The sequence below is a fragment of the Phacochoerus africanus genome, chromosome 7 (genome assembly GCF_016906955.1).
Source record: "Phacochoerus africanus isolate WHEZ1 chromosome 7, ROS_Pafr_v1, whole genome shotgun sequence".
Taxonomy (NCBI): Eukaryota; Metazoa; Chordata; class Mammalia; order Artiodactyla; family Suidae; genus Phacochoerus; species Phacochoerus africanus.
This window is the reverse complement of record NC_062550.1, coordinates 37,294,950-37,317,878: the sequence shown is the minus strand read 5'-3', so window position 1 is coordinate 37,317,878 and position 22,929 is coordinate 37,294,950. Positions and strand designations below refer to the sequence as shown.

Sequence of the window (22,929 nt, the reverse complement as noted above, 5' to 3'; positions counted from 1 at the left end):
AGTGCCACCTCCAACCCCCAGAAGACCCCTGGCAGAAATTTCAGACCAAAGAGAGCTTTGCATAAGCTCCATAATGCTTATAATACCACAACCTAAAAAACAAAGCAAGAAAGTAAAAATTAACCAATCCATCAGGGCAGATAGATCTTAAAGTACTACAGTGGCTAGTTACAACTTCAGAGAGTACAGAATCTATACTAGGCCATTTTTAGGAGCTTTATAACATATTAATGTGAAATGTTTACCAAAATACTTTCCTACCTATCGTTGTTCCTAGGTTGCCAAGATGATTCAGCTTAAATGGATCTGAATAGGAGAGCCTGAGGAGAAGATAGAGAAATTCAGGGTGGTTATGTGAAACTGGTGTGCAGCTGTGTTCTATGCATCTTTGAAACATGAATGAGGGATTAAACATTGTTCTGTGTGAAAACTAAGGACACCGTGGTAGTGAGGCAGAATACTTAAGGAATGATCTTTGCTATCAGAGAGCTTCTGTATGCTACAATGACTGCTAAAAAGAGATGCATGGGCACAATACTACAGAGATACATTCATTGCAAAGAAGGAGTTTCAGGTGCTTCAAGACGGAGAAACATATCAAGAGACAAAAACAGCATCTGTAAACTACATTTATTGACTGCTTATTGGGCACTGGGCACATCAGATACAAAAGAGTTAGGATGGGGGCAGTAAGAAGTTAAGAAATTAAATATATACATTAATTTTACCACTAATTCTAACTACCAGGGGAATACAAAATTTGTACAAGCTATACTTTATAATGAAATTCCGATACCCGTCAAAAGGATAATCTATACACACAATGCAATAAAAATGTTTTAAAATTGTGCTTAGCATCACAGAACTTCCCTGAAATGAATTGATAAAATGCCTATACAGCCTTCATTCTTTTTGCACACATATATTTCACATTAAAGATTGCTTGAAAAGTACAAACACTTTGACTCCATTGTTGAGAAATCAATGGTCAACAACATAACTGTTCCTCTACGAAACATCACAGCACTTGTAGTCCATCTCCCCTTTAAAGTTCACCTTATCTTCAGTTTAGCTTACTATCAAGCTCTCTTTGGAACTGTTTATATTTCTTTTGTCTGATCATCTTCTTCGAGTTTTCTGATTTCATTTTTTAAACAATTTATAGTTTCACGACTTGCTTTTAATCTCTCCTTAAGCTCTGCAATTTCAAAGCTTGTTTTTTTTTTCGCAGCTTCTAATTTTTCTCTGGTTTTCACTTCAAGTTCTGCAACTAGAGAAGACATACACTTTTACTGATTTGTTTCATTTTTTTCACATGTCTAAGATATGTCATAGAGCAATAATGAGGCATTTCCTTAGGTCAGTGCTTCCATGAAGAAATGAGGACAACTTAAAGTAGGTCACTTTAAACACTGTGGGGTAGGTAAGAATATCTGAACTCTCAGAGAGGATCTAAGATGTTTTCTACCATTAGGAATGAAATTCTGGGAGCTCCTGTCATGGCTCAGTGGTAATGAACCCAACTAGTATCCATGAGGTTTCAGGTTCAATCCCTGGCCTCGCTCAGTGGGTTAAGGATCCAGCGTTGCTGTGAGCTGTGGTGTAGGTCACAGTCTTGGCTCAGATCTGGTGTTGCTGTGGCTGTGGTGTAGGCCTGCAGCTGTAGCTCTGATTTGACCCCTAGCCTGGGAACTTTTGTATGCCAGGGATGTGGCCCTAAAAAAAACAAAAAGGAAACAAAACAAAACAAAAACAAAACAAACAAACAAAAAACAGAGAGAGAGAGAGAACAAAATTCTATCCTCTAATATTTTATTTCACAGTTAAGATTTTAAGGCAATGTCCTTGTTTTTCTCTATATACTTATTAATTTGGAAATAAAGAAGCATACCATCCAAGAGACATTCAGTTAATAGGAATTAAATACAATACTCCTCAATTTATATACAGGTAAAACTTACATAAACAAAATCACACTGGTAAAACAAACCTACATCTTTTTTCAAAAAAAGATAGCAATAAAACTGTCTAGATTTGAATTCCAGCTGTGCCACTCTGAATAAACTATTTATTATCTCTATCCTCATTTCTAAAATGAAGATTATAATAGCAAACACCTCAAAAATATTATTTGTTGAAAAGATTTCAAGTGAATACAGGAGTTCCCCTCGTGGCTCAGTGGTTAACGAATCTGACCAGGAACGATGAGGTTGTGGGTTCGATCCCTGGCCTTGCTCAGTGGGTTAAGGATCTGGCGTTGCCATGAACTGTGGTGTAGGTCACAGACGTGGCTCGGATCCCACGTTGCTGTGGCTCTGGCGTAGGCTGGCAGCTACAGCTTCTATTCGACCCCCAGTCTGAGAACTTCCATATGCCGTGAGTGTGACCTAAAAAGACCAAAACAAACAAACAAACAAACAAACAAACAAAAAAGTGGATACAAACTGACACATAAAAAGCCATACTGACTACTATTATGACAGAGGAACACTGAATATTTAACATCTTCTAGTTGGCTACATAACAGATCACTAAAGAAAAATACCATTACTGTAAAAGAGAATATATCTGCTTAAATATTCCACTTGGACAGAACAGCATTACGTTTTACAGAGAAAAACGCCTACCATCATCCAACATTTCCATCTTGTGGACATTTCAGGTAATTGCCGCTGATGACTATTAGGCACAGTTGTACTTTTTGTTAATATAACATGATGACTAACTGGAAGCAGCATGGTTTGGCAAAGAAATACCCCAAACCTTTCAAAATCAGAAAGACTTGAGTTCAAATATTACTCTTGGCCCCTTACTAGCTGAATGCTGATATATCTAAGGCTCCTTCAATTTCTTCTTTCTATATGATTTTTTTTTTGTCTTCTGTCTTTTTAGGGCCATACCTGTGGCATATGGAGGTTCCCAGACTAGGATTCCCATCGGAGCTGTTGCTGCCGGCCTATGCCACAGCCACAGCCACACCATATCCGAGCCGTGTCTGCGACCTATACCACGGTTCATGGCAATGCCAGATCCTTAACCCACTGAGCGAAGCCAGTAATCAAACCCGCAATCTCATGGTTCCCAGTTGGGTTCGTTTCCACTGAGCCAAGACGGGAACACCCTATATGATATAGTTAAAACTTTGCATTTCTCTGAGGATTTATGAGAATTAAGTAGTATATGTAAAGCATCTAAGCAATTAAAAACATGCAGTGTTTCCTTATTTTGCTTACTGCTGGTGACTTTCTTTTTGTGATACATTTTACAACACTTTTATATTGCCAAACAATATACTGTAAACTTTTATAGTGCCAAAACAATCCGTATTTCTTTGTACTTTCATTGCTTTTAGTTCTTAAATTATTTTTGAAAATAGGTGGTATAAACATGAACAAAAGGCTGAAAAGTGAAGAGAATGAAAAAATGTCTGCTTCTATTCCTGCCCACCACCAACCAGTGCTCTCCCCAGAGAGATAATCACTGTTAAGTTTGTTATTTTTCCAGAAATAATCTGTTCATTCTCAGGGACACTATGTTGGGTTCTTAACCCTCTGAGCCACAATGAGAACCCCCGACTTACTTATTTTATAACTAGAAGTTTGTAACTTTTTTCCTTTTTTTTTTTTTTCTTCTTTTGCTTTTTAGAGCCACAGGTGCAGCATATGGAAGTTCCCAGGCTAGGGGTTCAATCAGAGCTATAGCTACAGGCCTGTGCCATAGCCACAGCAACGCCAGATCCTCAACCCACTGAATGAGGGCAGGGATTGAACCTACATCCTCATGGATACCAGTCGAGTTCTTAACGACTGAGCCACAGCAGAAACGCCAGAAGTTTGTAACTTTTTGCCCACCCCTCACCTTCTGCCACCCCTGGCAACCACCAATCCTTTCTCTGTATCTATGAGTTTTGTTTGTTTTAGATTCAACATATAAGATCATACAGTATTCATCTTTCTCTGATGTATTTCATTTAGTGTAATGCCCTTGAAGTCATCCATGTGTCACAAATGGCAAGATTTTTCTTTTTTAAGGCTAAGTAACATTCTGCTATATATATGTGTACATAAAGATGTATAAAACACTTCTTCTTTATCCATCCATCTGTTGATTGACACTTAGGTTGTTTTCCTATCTTGGCAATTGTAAATAATACTGCAAAGAACATGGGTATGCATGTATCTTTTCAAGTTAGTATTTCTGTTTTTCTTCTGACACATATCCAAAAGTGGAATTGCTGGCTCATATGGCAGTTTTGTTTTTTGGGTTTTTTTTTTTTTTTTTTTGAAGAAGCTCCATACTATTTTCTATAGTGGCTACAACAATTTACATTCCCATCAACAGAGCACAAGTGTTTCCTTTTCTCCACATCCTTGCCAATACTTGTTATTTATTGTCTTTCTGATAACAGCCATTCTAATAGGTATGAGGTAATATCTCATTATGATTTTGACTTTCATTTCCCTGATGATTACTGATGTTGAGCATCTTTTCATATGCCTGTTGGCCATCTGCATGTCTTCTTTGGAAAAATACCTATTCAGCTCTTCTGCCCATTTTTTTAATTGAATTGTATACTTTTCTTGAGTATTGAGTTGTATGAGCCTTTATGTATTTTGGATATTAACTCCTTATCAGATATATGATTTGCAAATACTTTCTCCCATTCAGTAGACTGCCTTTTCATTTTGTTGATGGTTTCCTTGCTCTGCAGAAGCTTTTAAATTATTGGTTGCCGGCCTTTTTAAATGATGTGCATTAGCTCTTTATATATTAAAGAAACAAGTCTTGTGATATGAGTACAACATTTTTTCATAGCTTGTCTGTCTTTAGACTTTGCTGACAATGCTTTTTTACTGTGCAGAAATTCTTATTCCATTGCTCCCTCTCTTTCCATATCAATTAAAAAACATAAACAGAGTGAAAGGCACATTGTTAGATGCTGGGATACAGAGGTAGGAGATAAGAAAGAAAAATGCATTACAGTGTCATGAGGTAATTTAGGGAGCTATGAGAGCAGACTGAATTCATACCATGGGGAAAGGCTGTGTGTATACATCAAGGAAGGCTTCTTGGCCATAGCAAAATCTGAGCTTTAAAGAATGAGAGGGGAATCTGGTAGATGAAGTGGACATAGTAGGCCTTAGAAATGGTATATAAAGATTCGCTGTACAGCAGAAATTGATACAACATTGTAAATCAACTATAATTTTTAAAAAGTTTAAAAAAAGATTTGGGCAACCCAAGGAGTCCTATATGACAGTAACAAGTAATTTAAATCTAGTCAGGAAGACCTGATTTAACTCATCTGTCAGGACAACATTCGCTGTAGATAAAGATTTCTGTTGTTTAATTTAGTCATTATACTTTATTTTTAACAAATCTGGTTCTGCAAAGGGGACCATATATTGGAAGGAGAACTGGGTTCATTAGCAATGAGATCCTAAGGGAAAACATTTAAAAACTTCTTTTAGAATATTCTAGTTTTCTGCTTCCTATGTATTATATACATAAGCATTAAATATATAGGAAGTATTTATATATATTTTAAATTTCCAAACGAAGCCTCAATTGAGAGTAAATCAATCCAAGGAAGAATTGTTATTTTTGCAAAGCCAATGTAACTTAACTGGTTAGAACCACAGACTATACAAATTAAAAAAGCATATTAGTAGTGCTTTTTACCTTTTCAAAGTGATCACATACTTACCTGTTTTATGTTCATAACAAAGCAGGCCAAGCAAAATTTTTGCAGATGGAGAAAGTGAAGCATAATTGTTTTTTTCTTTGCTTTTTAGGGCTGCACCAGCAGCATATGGAGGTTCCCAGGCTAGGGGTTAAATTGGAGCTATAGCTGCCGGCCTACACCATAGCCACAGCAACACCAGATTTGAGCTAAGTCTGCAACCTATACTACAGGTCACAGCAACGCCAGATCATTAACCCACTGAGCGAGGCCAGGGATCGAACCCGCAACCTCATGGTTCCTAGTCAGATTTGTTTCCACTTCACCATGACAGGAACTTCAAGCATAAGAATTTTAAATGATTGTGATTTTAAATTTGAAATGACTATCCAGTGGAAATTATAATCAGTATTTATTTATTTTATTTTATTTTTTTGTCTTTTTGCTATTTCTTTGGGCCACTCCCACAGCATATGGAGGTTCCCAGGCTAGGGGTCGAATCGGAGCTGTAGCCACTGGCCTACACCAGAGCCACAGCAACGTGGGATCCAAGCCGAGTCTGCAACCTACACCACAGCTCACGGCAACGCCAGATCGTTAACCCACTGAGCAAGGGCAGGGACCGAACCCGCAACCTCATGGTTCCTAGTCGGATTCATTAACCACTGCGCCACGACGGGAACTCCTATAATCAGTATTTAACCACTGCGCCACGACGGGAACTCCTATAATCAGTATTTAGATCTTTTAACTCCCAGTCATGGCTTTCATGAAAATACACACAAAACACCACTATACTCATTAATGGTTAAACAGCAACCTTTCTCTCCTGATTCTCATCTCCCACCCCTCTTCCTTTACTAAATTACGCCTTCCAGCCTACACCTATACTGGTCTATTTCCCTTTGAAAATAATGCCCTTCTGACCCCATATCCTGCTTTCACTACTGCTTCAAGGGCTACTTTCCCCTTACAGTCAGGCTCCTAGACAGAGTTGTCCATAGTGCCTGTCTCTAATTTCTTATTTCATTCTCTGTTGAGCTACTTCACCTGATCTTTGTCCTTACTCTTCTCCTTCAACTGCTCCTGTTAAGGTTGTCAATATCTGTCTTCCTTCCACTAGAATGCAAGCTCCATGAGAGCAGGGCTTTTGCCTGGTTTGGACAAGCTCTATCCTCAGAACCTAGAACAATGCCTGGAATGTTACTGACACTCAATATATATTGTAAGCAAATAAATGAGAAATCAAAGGAACAACTGAATGAACAGTGACATAAACATCAACATAGGGTTGGTAAATAGGTTTTGTCAAATAATTGGCAATAGCTCCATGAAAAGATGTGCAGGAGATTCTGAGCCCACACCAGCTTCAAGGGAAAAGATACCATGACTGACAATCAATGTGACATTCTTGTCTTCACGACCCCAGTGTTAATATAAAACTATGTAAAGCGACAGGTTAAAAAAAGAGAAACTGGTTAAAGTACACTAAAGTATAATTATGTTCTGCAAGGTTCTTCACAACGATTTTGTTAGTAACGACTAGTAAACAGAAAATGGAGTTCTCCTGTGGCGCAGCCAGTTAAGGATCCACTATTGTCATTGCAGCAGCTTGGGTTGCCACTGTAGCATGGGTCTGATCCCTGGCCCAGGAAGTTCCATACACCATGGGCATGGCCAGAAGGAAAGAAAAAAGATAATGATCAAGTGACAGGAAAAGCAAGATTAATGAAAAGCTATGCTTCAATGTAACTAGTAATAAAAGACAAACAGGGAGTTCCTGTTATGGCTCAGAGGGTTAAGAACCTGACTAGTATCCATGAGGATATGGGTTTGATCCCTGGCCCTGCTCAGTGGGTTAAGGATCTAGCGTTGCTATGAGCTGTGGTGTAGGTTGCAGAGGCAGCTTGGATCCTGCGTTGCTGTGGCACTGGCCAGCAGCTGCAGCTCAGATTCGACCCCTAGCCTGGGAATTCCATATGCTGCACATTTGGCCCTAAAAAGCAAAAACAAAAACAAAAAAAAGGACAAACAGTATTTCAAAATGTGTGAGAGAGGCTGTCTTTAACTTTTTGAAAGTAGACCTACTTTGAAAATAATTTAAAACATCCTTCCTACCTGTTCTTTAGTAATACATATTTCATTTTTTTAACTCCTAAAATATCTACTTATATGTAATAAGAAAAAAAAAATTTAACAGTCACTAATCATACAATCCTTTCACCATTACAGAATACCTTATTTCTCAGGATTAATTAGGAACTCATGGCACTTACATTCTGTTTCATGTTTATAGGCTCCTAGGGTAAGCTGACGAGATGTTGTTAATAATTGTTGCATCATTGCTGTTGGGTCTTGAAATATCTAATGGGATAGAATAAAAAAAAAAAAATCCAGCCAAATAACTTCAGAGTCTACAATTTAAAAGCTTTCAAAATTCTCATTATAAATGCTTCTTACCATTTCGTCATAGAACTCTGAAACCACTGTCTTTTTTCCCAGCATTGCATTGGTATCTGATTGAAACAGCTTTAACAAATGATACAGCGTTACCTGTGAAATAAAAAGACATAAGTGCAATGTTTTTTATCACCATCATGAGATATCATCATTTCCGTAACTGATTTAGAGACTAAGTGAGTAAACATATCAAATTCAGGATCATGTCTCAACTACAACTTACTGTGGCAAATCACCCATTGTCACTGTTGTGGCTCTGGTTACAGCTGAGTCCTACATTTTCTTTTTCTTTTTTGCTTTTTTTTAGGGCTGCACCCACAGCATATGGAAGTTCCCAGGCTAGGGGTTGAACTGGAGCTACAGCTGCTGGCTTACACCACAGTCACAGCAATGCTGGATCCAAGCTGCGTCTGCAACCTACACCACAGCTCATGACAACGCTGGATCTTTAATCCACTGAGCGAGGCCAGGGATCGAACTTGCATGCTCATGGATCCTAGTCAGGTTCATTAACCACTGAGCCACGAAGGGTACTCCCTGGTTACAGTTGTGGCATGGGTTCAGTCCCTGGCCTGAGAACTTCCACACGCCACAGACAGCCGAAAATTAAAAAAAAAAAAAAATCTGATACTTTCAAAAGGAATGAACAACACTAAAATGCTCAGTGAGGGCAGGATAATTCCTTCATTGTAATAATAAGATTATTACATAAGTAACAATAAACAAAAAGTTAATAATTCATGTAGGCAAGAACAACATGTCTTCAAAATACTTAAAAACTGATACATTAAGACATCAAAGAAAAAGCATTGCAGCACAATGTGTGATTACTTGAACAAAATAAAAACTAGCTGGTAAAAACCATCAGAGTCCATGTTGAAGTTACAGAGACCAATTCAGAGGCCTCAAAGAATTTTCCAAAAAGTTAACTAAAATTATAACAAGAAATATGCATCACATGCCATATTTGAAAGAGATAGATAGGAAGTATATGAGACTACATAGATGGATAAGCTGTAACAGGGAAATCCGTAACCTAGAAACTTAAGGAAGAAAAAAATGGCATCAGAGGTGGGAGCCAGTACCCCCAGTGCAGCCCAGGGAGAGACTGCAAAAGCTCAAACTTGGCAGATGTAAAAATTAAGAAATTAGGAGTTCCCATCGTGGCGCAGTGGTTAACGAATCTGACTAGGAACCATGAGGTTGCAGGTTCGGTCCCTGCCCTTGCTCAGTGGGTTAACGATCCAGCGTTGCCGTGAGCTGTGGTGTAGGTTGCAGACGCGGCTCGGATCCCGCGTTGCTGTGGCTCTGGCGTAGGCCGGTGGCTGCAGCTCCGATTCAGCCCCTAGCCTGGGAACCTCCATGTGCCGCGGGAGCGGCCCAAGAAATAGCAAAAAGACCAAAAAAAAAAAAAATTAAGAAATTAAGCTGCAAGGTAACTGGGCTTGTTAACCTCCCCTTCTTCTCCTTTACTCACAGATAAGATAGCATATCCTCCTGTGGAATGTAGGATTTTTCACCCAAACAATCAAGTATGAAGTAAAAATAAAGATATTTTCAGATAGCACTGGCCCTGAGATTTTCTCAGGCATCTTTTCTGGAGAAATTCCTCCAGCAAAATGAAAAAAGAAATCTGGAAAGATAAAGGATCATCTGTCATCATTAGAAGTGATTAGCAGCACTATAGACAATTGAAAAATCCAAAGTTAGGGATTTCAATAATGAGATGCATGAGAGTAATTTCTAGAGGAAGTAAAAATAGTAATTGCAGTTTTCCTGGGAAAGGGGTCAGAGCTGGGGGGAAGAGGATGTTCTAAAATGAATTGTGTCCCACAAAAGATATGTCGAAGTCCTAACCCTCAGTCCCTGTGAATGTGACCTTTCATGGAAAGAGTCTTTGCAGAGGTAATCAAGTTAAGATGAAGTCATTAGGGAGGACCCTAATCCAGCATGACTGGTGTCCTCATAAAAAGAGAAGAAGAGACACGGAGACAGGGAGAGAAGACTACGTGACAGTGGAGACACAGACTGGCATTATGCTGCCACAAACCAAGGAACATCTGGAGCTACCAGGAACTAGAGAAGACAAGAAAAGATCCCTCCCTAGAAGCGTCAGAGAGAACATGACCAACACCTTGATTGTGAATTTCTACTAGTCTCCTGAACCAGGAAAATAAATTTCCATTGTTTTTAGTCACTTAAGTTTGTGGTACTTTGTTATGGCTGCCCTAGGAAAATAATACTTGTACTTTTTATTTAAAAAATTTTTTTTTAAACCATGTGCATGTGTTTTACAATTTAAGAAGTATTAAAAAATCATAAAACTGTCCTTTCCCAAATTTATTGTTCAGACTTTGAGAGGCATTTATGCAGATATATGCAACGAAAAATTTCAAGACAGGTGTCTCTTATTTTCAATAGTGTTTGAAGATTCTTAGAGAAATGAAAATGCTATACTTGCCAGAGGTACTTCTAGGAATAAAAACCCAATATTAGCATTTTGCTTTTAGAAACAACCAATTCTTTTACCATGGCTTGACCTGTAATAAGTTACTGGATAACAGAAGTAAATCACAAGTTTCCTGTGTTCCTTATATTTTACATTCTAAATAAAACTTCATATGACTTATTTTCTATAAGAGCCAACTATCAAAAAACTACAATGGATTTCATTATACTAAAAGGAACACTAAAACAGTTTTGAGTGGCTAAAATTCAGGCTTATGATATGGAAACCTATTGAATAAATTAATCCACTGCGGAAGTGCAAAAGACCATACTACCTTCTTTCCCAAGAGCAGACTTTGAGAGCTGTCTCATAATGAGGTTACATGATACAATGATTTCTTTCAGAGATGTATTTTCCAATTGGGGCAGGGCAAGATGAGAAGGGGAGACAGAGGAGGAGACACACAGGTATGGCAGCACGTTCTCAAAATAAAATGAATTCAAAGCAATCTTACAAAGTTAACAAGAACTGCTGCTCTAGTAACATTACCAGCTTCTCCTTCTCTCCCAACATCGGCCGAATTCTGTTCTCTATTCTCCCTAATAGACTGTTCTGATTAAGGATAGGAGTAGGGTCTCATTTTTGTATCCTACCCCTTGAGCAATATCTTGAAAATATGGATTATCTGATCATTTCTTGCCAAACAGAATACAATGTCTATTTGGCAAGGATATCACAAGGATTTTTCCATGTGATAAGGTCTTCAGATTCCTAGCATTTTATCATAAGGACAAAAATGGTAGGAAATCTGGAGACCTGATCACATGGAAAATATTTCCATAAGTTATAGATGGTTATTCAGGAGAAAAGAAAACTAAAGTATGAGTGGTTATCAGTAAATAGTTCAAGGAAGCTTAACATAAAGTAGAGCTTATTAAAACTAGAATTACCCCAAACCTGAATAGGGTGTTTCACTTAAAGACAGAAGTCAATATTCTCTTCTTGCTACTGGAGATAGCAAGCCTAAACAAGATTCTCATTTGAGAGACAGCCTAAAGAACTGGGTCCTAATTCTTACTGTGTATCAAAATTCCCTGGGGTGTTGGCCTCTCGCCAAACCTATGAATCACTCTCCAGGGTATGGAGCTTAGAAGTTTGAATTTTTAAAAAACACCTCAGGTATTTCTGATGCAGCCAGTTAGGAACCAATATGCTCTATCACTGGCCCAGGTGATATTCAATTCCTTTAAAAGCACATGAATTTTAAAAATGTAATCTGATAAAGTGAATATGATTGGTGCTAAAGGAATCAGCTGAATCTAGCAAGATGAAAATTAATGGTGATCAGGAGTTCCCTTTGTGGCTCCCTTTAAGACCCCGACTAGTATCCAAGTGGATGTAGGTTCAATCCCTGGTCTTGCTCAGTGGGTTAAGGATGAGGCGTTGCTGCAAGCTGTGGTGTAGGTCACAGAGGCAGCTTGGATCTGGCATGGTTATGGCTGTGGCTGGCAGCTACAGCTCCAATTTGATCCTTAGCCTGGGAACTTCCATATGCTGCAGGTATAGCCCTAAAAAATAAAAAGAAAAAAAATTTTTTAAGTAAAAAAGGGGTTCCCATTGTGGTGCAGTGCAAACAAATCCGACTAGGAACCATGAGGTTGTAGGTTTGACCCCTGGCCTCACTCAGTGGGTTAAGGATCTGGCATTGCTATGAGCTGTAGTGTAGGTCGCAGACTCAGCTTGGATCTGGCACTGCTGTGGCTGTGGGTATAGGCTGGCAGCTACATCTCTGATTTGACCCCTAGTCTGGGAACCTCCATATGCTTCAGGTAATAAGGCCCTAAAAAGACAAAAAAATAAAAAATAAAGTAAAAAAAGAAAAGAAAATTAATGCTAATAAATGTTAAACTAGAGTTAAATACCAGCCACATAAATGTGGAATGAGAGAGCCTGAGTTGTGACCTTCTAGGTTTAAAAATAAAACAGGCTTAGTGGTTTTAGTCAAAAGCAAGAGTAAAGGAAAGAGTGTGAAGCCTGAATGCAAACACTTTGGTTCAAAAACTTGGAGTTCCTGTCGTGGCTCAGTGGTTAACGAATTCAACTAGGAACCATGAGGTTGCAGGTTCGATCCCCGACCTTGCTCAGTGGGTTAAGGATCTGGCATTGTGGTGTAGGTTGCAGACTCGGCTTGGATGCTGTGTTTCTGTGGCTCTGGTATAGGCTGGTGGCTACAGCTCCGATTCGACCCCTAGCCTGAGAACCTCCATATGCCACGGGGGCAGCCTAAGAAAATGGCAAAAAGACAAAAACAAATAAACAAAAAAAACTACCTGTGCCACAGTTAACTATTTTTGAGCTCGTGACTTGATCTCTTAGTATTCTCATGCCTAAAACGAGGATCTCATCAACCTCACAAAGTTGCTGAGGGGTCAAAGTCAAAGCTTTAAGGGACTTTTTACATTATCATGTAACAATCTGAAAAAGACATCAAAAGATGAAAAAGCCGGTGGTTATAAATAAGGATTCATGAATAAGATAAAGCTGCAAGTGGAGTTCCTGTCATGGCTCAGTGGTTAAAGAATCTGACCAGGAATCATGAGGTTGCGGGTTCAATCCCTGGCCTTGCTCAGTTGGTTGAGGATCCGGCATTGCCATGAGCTGTGGTATAGGTTGCAGACGTGGCCTGGATCCTGCATTGCTGTGGCTGTGGTGTAGGCTGTTGGCTACAGCTCCGATTAGACCCCTAGCCTGGGAACCTCCATATGCCGCGGGAGCGGCCCTTGGAAAGGCAAAAAGACCAAAAAGACCAAAAAAAAAAAGATAAAGCTTCAAGTAGTGATGGTAGTTTGAAAAAGCAAAGTTTTCTTTTTTTTTTTTTTTTAAGTATAAAAAGCTGGATACTGGAGACTCCCATTTCAGAGAACATATGAACTCAACTTGTTTATTACTAATAACCAAATGACACTAAAGATTTTAAACTTTTTTGCTGTAGTAATCACATGATTTCCATGACTCCTTTCAAATAATTGTTCGCACTATATCCCTTTTTCCTTCTTTACCTGAAAAAAATAAGAGTTCTGAAAGGCACTTTGCTTAAAAATGGAAAAGCTTAACTCATGGCAAAATGCACCAACACCATAATCTTATGTAAAGTACACCTGAATCAAAAATGTCAACTTTTTTTTTGCTTTTTAGGGCCACACCCACTGCATATGGAAGTTCTGGGGATAGGGGATGAATCCAAGCTACAGCTGACAGTCTATGCCACAGTCACAGCAACAACAGATCTGAGCATCTGAAATCCAGGCTGCAGCTTGTGGCAATGCCAGATCCTTAACCCACTGATTGAGACCAGGGATTGAACTCACACCCTCATGGTTACTAGTCGGCTTCGTTACCACTGAGCCACAGTGGGAACTCCCAAAATGTCAACTTATAACAAGCTATTAAGTACATTTTCACAATTACTAAAAAATCCAGTTTATACCTGCAAAGATACATTACTCACAGGTCTTTCATTAGGATCAATGAAAAATATTTTGATGATTATTTCGAATTCACCCCATCCTGTTTCAGTAATCTCATATGGAGGCTTAGTAACAACTAAGAGAAAGAAAAGAATAAAACAATTATAAATGGTAAATTACCATTACAATTTCCTAGCTCTTTTAAATTTTATATATTATGAATCAAAAGACTACTGTACCTCTTAAAGGATTGCCATAGCTTTCATGTAATTTAAATTGAATTTTCTTCACATATGCTGACATATCCTAAAATACAGAAGAATTAATTAGCTCTGCCATTTACATATAAAAATTAGAAGGGAAATACACTGAGCATACGTTTCAATTTTATAAAATACACTTCTCCCTCAAATTTTATGGAAAGCAATTTTTAAGAAATATGAATCATACCCTGGAGTTTTTCATTTTAAACAAAGCAAGCCTATGCTGAATTCTTTCATAATTCATAATATATAGAAAAACAAAACTCCCTAATTCACTTGTTTTGTAAATCTTATTTTTATATATCTCTGTAGACAGGACTCAAAATCAATTTTTATTTTTCCATAAAAACAACAGTACACTTCCAATATTTTATAGAAATAATCATATTACCAAAGCAAATCTAAGAACTAAGCAATTTCAAAGTACAAAATTATATTATACAAAGATCAACTAAACTAAGCAACCTAAAACTACTGGATATAAAACTCTTCCTTTCCTTAATTTTATTTTGAGGCACAGAAACATATTCATTAGTTGCAGCACATAAATGGGATTCTCCTAGTGAAGACGGCTTTTTAAAAAATAACTCATTACAAAAAAACAGGAAAAAGCAAAACAAGGTCACAGTGAATAGTAAGTGTTTTTATTTGCTTTCAGGAATTTTACGTACTTATTACTCATACATATTTTTAACTGGGATTCTATTATAATGATATATTACTATCTGCCTCCATCACTTAATTATATTGTATTTCTTCTTCTTTTTTTTTTTTTTTCGTTTTTATGGCCACACCTGTAGCATTTGGAAGTTCTCAGGCTAGGGGTCAAATCAGGGCTATAGCTGCCAGTCTACGTCCCAGCCAGGGCAATGATGGATCCGAGCTGCATTTGCGACATACTCCTCAGCTTTTGGCAACAGCAGGTCCTTAATCCACTGAGCGAGACCAGGGATCAAACCTGCATCCTCATGGATACTATGTCGAGTTCTTAATCTGCTGAGCCACAAAAGGAATTCCATGAACATTTTTCTGAGGCAGATTTTCATAAGCATCTTTGAAAACTATTTTGGGAATACTTTCATTCATTTCTTTCTACAAATGTGAGTGACCACCAATATTAGTAGATGTTATAATGATAAATAATGGAATCCTGTCCTCAGGAACTCACGGTAGAGTAGGAGGCAGACAAGAATACCAGCATTTCAATGTAATCTGTTATGTGCATATTAGGTCACATGTTATAAGGGTATTAGATAGGAGGGACAGCTAATTTAGTCCCTGAAGATCAAGAAAGTAGGTCTAGAGAGTTTCCGATGTGGTCAGAGTAAAGGAATCTGACTAGTATCCATGAGGATGCAGGTTCGATCCCTGGCCTTGCTCAGTGGGTTAAGGATCCCAAGTTGCCATGAGCTGTGGCGTAGGTTGCCGATATGGCTTGGATCTGGCATTACTAGGCTGTGGTGTAGGCCAGTAGCTACAGCTTCAATGGAACCCCTAGCCTGGGTACCTGCATATGCCATGGGTGTGGCCCTAAAAAGACAAAAAATAAAAATAAAAAAGAAAGTAGGTCTAAAGAAAATACACTTGAACTAAGACCTAAGGAAACAGTAAGAATGGAGTGGATAGGAAGGAAGAAAAAACAGAATTGGTAGAGTGCAGGCTATAAAGAAATGAGGCAAAAAAAGACAAGGGTAAGGCTGCAGAAATAGGACAGGGTAAGGTTCATGGCAGGCCTTCTAAAACATGATAGTTTTAACTTTATCAAGAGGGCAATAGGAAGACACTTTGTTTTTAAAAAACAGCTCTATTTGGAATACTCACATAATACACAATTCACCCATTTGAAGTTTTCTATTGAATGGTTTTTTAGTATATTCACAGAGTTGTACAACTATCACCACAATCAATTTCAGAACATCACACAAAAGGAAACCTCATACCCATTCTTCCTCCCACCCATGGGCAACCACTCATCTATGTTCTGTGTCTGTGGATTTGCCTATTCTGGACATTTCATAAAAGGGGAATCATATAATATGTGGCCTTTTGTGTCTGAATTCTTTCACCTGCCATGTTCCTAAATTTCTTTCATGTGGTAGTAGTATGTATCAATACTTTACTTTATTACTTAATAATATTCCACTGTATGGATACGCTACATTTTATTTACCCATTCATCAGTTCAGAGACATTTGGGTTGTTACCATTTTTTTGGCTATTATAAATAATGTCAGTATTATTCACATACAAGGTTTTTTTTTATTTGTTTTTTTTTCATATTTTGGCCACACCTGAGAAATATGGAAGTTCCTGGGCCAGGGACTGAATCCAAGCTGCAGCTGCAACTAATGCCACAGCTGCACCAACACTGGATCCTTAACCTACCACACCAGGCCAGGAATTGGACTCTAGTCATGGCAGAGACAATGCCAGACCTTTAACCCACTGCACTACAGTAGGAAGTCCCATATACAAATTTTGTGTGAACTCTGAATGGTTTTTTTCCATCTTTTAATTTTATTTACTAGGGGACTGTATAAATGCTGAAGAAGAAACCATGTTATCAAGCTTAAATGGTTTCAGTTTGTATTAATTCAGTCTTTTGGCAGAAGAATAGATAAACTTAAAGATCAAGTCAAGTCTCTGTCCTTGAAATTAAGATAACTTTGGGTTGCATTACTACTTGTCCTGGACATATTCAGTTTCAGCTCAAGAGGTTTACATTCAAGTGGTCACCTTTAAATTGTGGCTACAGCTGCCCTGAGTTTGGTCACTGTCCTACATGGCAGTTTAATTATGTGGCATATTGTTCTTCTTTTGACTGACCTCTAAATTTATTAGCTCTTGATTTATTAAACACAACTGACTATACTGTGGGATTACATGGGAAGAAAAAGTATTTCAGCACTGGAAAAAATTTTTGAATAAGTCGGTATCTCTCCCCTTAAAACCAACACTTTAAAGTTATTTTGAAAAATTATTAAATTCATTCACAAAAAGCATCCCCTTGATAAGTTAAATGTACATCCAAAATTCTAGTTTCTCACATGTGGTAAAATATAATTCAGTGTTTGAAGCAGACTACCTTTATCATTATCAAGCTGTGAATCTACCCTTCAGTTCTGTGGTACCACTTGCGTCTTCTCAGAAGTAGTATCTCTTCGTGGCATCTCTAAATGCTTTTTCAGAATGTTTCCAAAAGGTGACGAATGATTACAATGATAATCATTTAATGATTATCACTTGTCTCTTGCTTCCACTATATTAGATCAATGCTAGTTGAAATACAGAATGAAGGGTTTTTAACAGAGGAACAGATTATTCATTCGGTAAATAACACATTTTTGTTTTTGTTTTTTTGGTTGCACCCATGGCATGTGGAAGTTCCTGGGCCAGGGATCAAACCCATGCCACAGCAGCAACTGGAGCACTGGCAGTGACAGTGCAGGATCCTTAGTCTGCTGCAGCACCAGAGGAGTCCAATGAGTAACTCTTGAATACCTACTATGTACTGTGGCATTTGCAATTCAGCAGCAAAACAAAATTACCAGCAGCTAGATTATATGGCAGTTTTGTCTTTCATCTTCTCTGATGGTCTTATTACCAAATTATCACTTAAATTTACTATTCCTGAAAGACCTGATTATATACTAGGCTACTTGAAGGTGTGGTGATTGGAAGACATACTGTGTTTATAGCATAGTTCTTGTTACTGTAATTTTAATCAGAACCCATTGGAAAGTTGATTTTTACTAATTATATGACAATGACAGCTCTTTACTCTTTCAACTTTTTTGGTAACATTTCTATGGAGGGACAATTTATTATCAATTACTATAAAATGATATTACAGTTTATCTTTGAGCAAAACAAGCTGTAGCTTCAAAAAAAGTTTTAGGAAAAATAAGTACCTACCTCATTTCTATAGGGTTTTACATATACTGTCCACTGATGGGTGTGCCCATCCTCTTCTCTTTTCTTTCCAAAATATCGAGCAACATTGCCATAAACTATTGGCTTAACAATAGTAACCCCCTAAAAGAAAAATAATTTAAACACCAATTAATATTATATCATTACCCAAATAAACAGAATGAGAGCTCTGAAAAAGAGTTTTAAGAAATGGCAGGCAGGCTAACAACCCGTTCGCTTATAACATGGATTTCCCTCAACAAATCAATTCCAATTAGACTCATTCCATATCACCAAAAATAACTAAACAGATTCATTACAATGATCCCACTTTGAAAATGTCTATTTAAATCATATAAAGTACTTCAAGAGTTGGGTTTCTTTTCTAGTTGAGCCTGAGACATGCAGAAGTTCCTGGGCCAAGGTTCAAACCTATGTCACAGCAGTGAGCAAGTGACAGCAGTGACAACACCATACCCTTAACTGCTAGGTCACCATGGAACTCCAAGAGAGGTGAGATTATTTTGTCTTGCTTTGTTTAAAGAAACAGAAAAGGCTCTTTATTTATAAACTTTAAAGTGAGGTCTAGAGTAACAGTTGCTACCTTTGAATGCTATCACCTAATGGTAATGTCTTTATCAGCTTATAGCAGGGTTTTCCAAAGCACAGTACAAAAATTAAAGGCAGTTTGGGGACTATCCCTTGTGGCTCAGTGGGTTAAGAATCCAACACTGTGTCCACGAGGATGCAGGTTTGATCCCTGGCCTCACTCAGTGGTTAAAGATCTGGCGTTGCTGCAAGCTGAGGCACTGACTACAGACACAGCTCAAATCTGGTGTTGCTGTGGTGTAGGCTGGCAGCTGCAGCTCTGATTTGGACCCCTAGCCTGGGAACTTCCATATGCCGCAGGTGTGGACTAAAGGCAGTTTGGAAGAGGCTTCTAGGTAGAATATGGACAAACACTTTCATTTTATTACTTGTGTTTACTTGAATCTGTATTACCAAAACTATAACTAAAATTAGCAATTCAAACCCACAATTTCAAAAATAGCCACACTTAGAAAGGGCTTTAAAAAATCGATTTAAATAAACACGTTAAATATTACATTTGGCGTTGCTGTGGCTGTGGTGTAGGCTGGCAGCTGTAGCTCTGATTAGACCCCTAGCCGCCTGGGAACCTCCATATGCCATGGGTACAACCCTAAAAAGCAAAAAAAAAAAAATTACATTTGGATTCAGATAATGATAAAGAGTCACTTATATGACTTGAGCCTGGTAAACACTGGCTGATGGTATATTTGCTCCATTTGTGTTCTTCTGAGATATACATGTTTCTCATCACATCTGCTAAGTGTAAAGGCAGTGAATGTTGACAAATTATGATAGGAAGAAAACAGAAAATGCTGAATGTTGCACATGAATTTGAGACCAGTTGTTCAACATTAAGAATGCTGAGGAATTCCCGTTGTGGCGCAGTGGTTAACGAATCTGACTAGGAACCATGAGGTTGCAGGTTCAATCCTTGGCCTTGCTCAGTGGGTTAAGGATCCTGCGTCACTGTGGCTGTGGCATAGGCCGGCGGCTACAGCTCCAATGAGGCCCCAGCCTGGGAACTCCATATGCTGTGGGAGCGGCCCTAGAAAAGGCAAAAAGACCAAAAAAAAAAAAAAAGAATGTTGTAGGTCATACATCATATGTGAAAAGGGCTGTGCTGATGTAATCAACAATTAGTAAGAAATGAGGAAAGGGAGTAAACAAATAGAAAAAGTTTTCACTGTGACCAGATAATTCACAATAAATAAATTCAATACCTAATAGCCTAAAGTTAGTTCGGAAGAGGGCACGCAGCTTTTGTATGCAAACTAAAAAAAAAAATCACAGTGGGGAATGCCCATTGTGGCGTGGTAGAAATGAATCTGACTAGCACCCGTGAGGATGCAGGTTAGGTCCGTGCCCTTCCCAGTGGGTCTGGGATTTCACATTGTGGTGAGTTGTGGTGTAGGTTGCAGACACGGCTCGGACCCCATGTTGTTGTGGCTGTGGTGTAAGCCGGCAGCTGTAGCTCCAATTAGACCCCTACCCTGGGACTTCTGTAAGTCCTGGGTGCAGCCCTTAAAAAAAAAAAAAAAATCACAGTGGGAGTTCCCACTGTGGTGCAGCAGGTTAAGGATCTGGCATTGTTGCAGGTCGGATGTGATCCCTGGCCAGGAACTCCCCACCACCACCAAAAAAAATCACGGCAAGTGCACTTGTGGCATCCAAAGATGGGGCCTCAGTTTCAAGGCCTGAATGAGTAAGTACAAAGAGCACTGACATGGTGAAAAGATAAGAGATCCCACAGCTGCTACAGTGTTGCTGGGAACTTGCAGACTTCCTCAGTGATGAGAAGAGGGTTTATCCACTGACAGATTTTCTACTTGGATGAAATTGGTCTAAATTGGAGAAAAAAATGCTTATAAGACCACATAACAATCAGCAAGAAGAAATAAGTCCCTAACTGCAGAGTTTTCTGTGACTAACATCCATTTTTGGTGGAAAAGCATTTAAGGACTACAGACTTAATCTGCTCAAATCACTTTGGACTTATTAGAACCCTACATGATTACAGAAAAACTTCTCGAAGTTCTCCTCCAAAATCTAGTGATACAATCCTCTGTTCATTCACACTTTCTTATGAGTCCAAAACCTTACCCAAAAGCATGGGCAAAATGAATGCACTTATGAAGCTTCTGAGACTGTGAATTTTACCTGGCATCTCTTTCCTCTTTAAATTTCAGTAGCTTTTGCAACTTCCAAAGTACTCCCATTTTACAAGAAGTATTAAAACACTGTGTATGATAATTGCATACACAGCATAACACTATGTGAAAACAATATGATACAGAGAAAGGCTTAAAACAAAACAAAACAAAAACCTAGGCTCAGTGAGTTAAGAATGTAGCTCAGCAGGTTAAGAATCCCACTAATATCCATGAGGATGTGGGTTCAATCCCTGGCCTTTCTCAGTAGCTTAAGGATCCTGCCTTGCTGCAAAGTGCAGTATAGGTGAAAGATGCACCTCGGATCTGTCTGTGGTTGTGTGGCTGTGGCATAGGCCAGCACCCACAGCTCTGATTCAACCCCTAGCCTGGGAACTTCCATATGCCCTAGGTGCATAGGTGTGCCCCTAAAAAGAAAGAAAGAAAGAAAAACAACAACAACAACAAAACCCTAGATCAACTAAATTGGTGCAAAAGTAAGTGGTTTCTTTTTAAAGAAAAATTTACTTTCTACAGTAAATAAAAATCAGAACCGGGGAGTTCCTGCTGTGGCCACAGTGGGTTAAGAATCCAACTGCGGAGTTCCCATCTTGGCTCAGTGGTTAACGAATCCGACTAGGAACCATGAGGTTGAGGGTTCGATCCCTGGCCTTGCTCAGTGGGTTAAGGCTCCAGCGTTGCCGTGAGCTGTGGTGTAGGTCGCAGATGCGGCTCGGATCCCGCGTTGCTGTGGCTCTGGCATAGGCCGGTGGCTACAGCTCCGATTCGACCCCTAGCCTGGGAACCTCCATATGCCGAGGTAGCGGCCCAAGAAATGGCGGCAACAACAACAACAAAAAAGATATATCAGGAACCAGACCGTCTGTCATAAAAAATTAACGTGCCAAAAGATGTAGGAGAGTGGAAAGGAAATGTGTCACAGTATCAAACATCACCTTAGGCTTTATGATAACTTGAATTAAAAACTAAGACGCTAGCCCGTACTGAATGGTCCCTATGTGCCAGGCAGTGTTATGTTCTCTGCATACCTTGATTAGTATCTCGGCCACACCTCTGGAGCTTTAAGAACACCATGAACTTAGATAAGTGTTCTTAATTTTTCTATTCCCCAATTCTTCGCTTACCGCACTTGTAAATACTGGGGGTAATACTGCCTCTGTAAGGTTGGTGTAGGGGCTGAATCAGAGAATCGGGTAAAGCGTTTCTCCACCGTGCTTACTTAGCAAAGCAAGTGCGTATGAAATATTTGCTACAGTTATTATCCTCAAAATAGGTGGTATCCACCCCCACACCCCTCCCACCCCGCCCTATACAGCTGACCCAGGCTGGCAGTGAAGGAGCAGCAATCCAGGGCCTCCTACCCCGGGCTTGTTTCCCGGCAACAGTGTCCAGCTCTCCCGCCTGACCACTGACTAAGTTTGTTTCTTGGCGGGGACGGAAGGGTGGCGGTGACGCGTTCAGCTGGGGCCCAATGAAACCACGGTTTTCCCTCGGGGGCCTGGACTCGCCGTCCGCCCGGAAACCGCGGTTCCCGCCCCAGGCAAGAAGGCGCGAGAGGGAACAAGCGGGCCCTCCCCCGGTCGCGCTGGGAGGAGCCGGGGCGAGAGAGCCACTCCCGGAGGGTAGGCGCGGGCCGCGCACTGACCTTCACTCTCCCGCCGGAGTCAGGCCCAAATTCGGCCATTCTCTTGAACATATTGTCCTACGGAAGAAGCCGCCGCCGCCAGGGAAAGAGACCGGGGCCGGCGCGCTCGCCGCTCCCCTCAGAGGCCCCGCTCCTCCCGCGAGGGCCCGGGAGGAGGGTTTCTGACCGAAGGAGGGCGAGTCACAGGGGTTCGGGGCGCTGAGGATCCGCCAACTCCTCACGGCGGGCGGCGTCCCGGAAGCCCATTCAGCCCCGTGCGGGTGGAGAGAGGAACCGGCGTGCGCAGGCGCG

General features: G+C 39.6%; 1 protein-coding gene across 3 annotated transcripts; it reads right to left on the bottom strand.

Moving 5' to 3' along the window:
• Positions 1-255: 255 nt before the first annotated feature.
• Positions 256-22,929, bottom strand: YEATS4 (YEATS domain containing 4). 3 transcript variants are annotated; one of them, XM_047787178.1, is made up of 7 exons: positions 22,639-22,929; positions 18,238-18,357; positions 14,299-14,365; positions 14,080-14,195; positions 8,144-8,236; positions 7,960-8,047; positions 256-320 (listed from the first exon to the last, which is right to left on the bottom strand). In XM_047787178.1, the coding sequence occupies exons 1-7, from the start codon at positions 22,687-22,689 to the stop codon at positions 292-294; spliced, it is 564 nt and encodes a 187-aa protein (XP_047643134.1). In that variant the 5' UTR covers positions 22,690-22,929; the 3' UTR covers positions 256-291. The 3 variants fall into 3 exon arrangements, with proteins under 3 accessions (XP_047643134.1, XP_047643132.1, XP_047643133.1); XM_047787176.1 differs by lacking the exon at positions 256-320 and adding an exon at positions 613-1,270; XM_047787177.1 differs by lacking the exon at positions 256-320 and adding an exon at positions 613-1,270 and having other exon boundaries at positions 14,101-14,195.

Bases quoted from the DNA above. Each gene is read 5' to 3' on its own strand.
- YEATS4 (XM_047787176.1), bottom strand. From the start codon at position 22,689: ATGTTCAAGAGAATGGCCGAATTTGGGCCTGACTCCGGCGGGAGAGTG. The intron at 14,366-18,237 runs GTAGGTACTTAT...TCTGTATTTTAG, and splicing joins TAAAACCCTATAGAAATGAG to GATATGTCAGCATATGTGAA. The intron at 14,196-14,298 runs GTACAGTAGTCT...TCTTTCTCTTAG, and splicing joins CTATGGCAATCCTTTAAGAG to TTGTTACTAAGCCTCCATAT.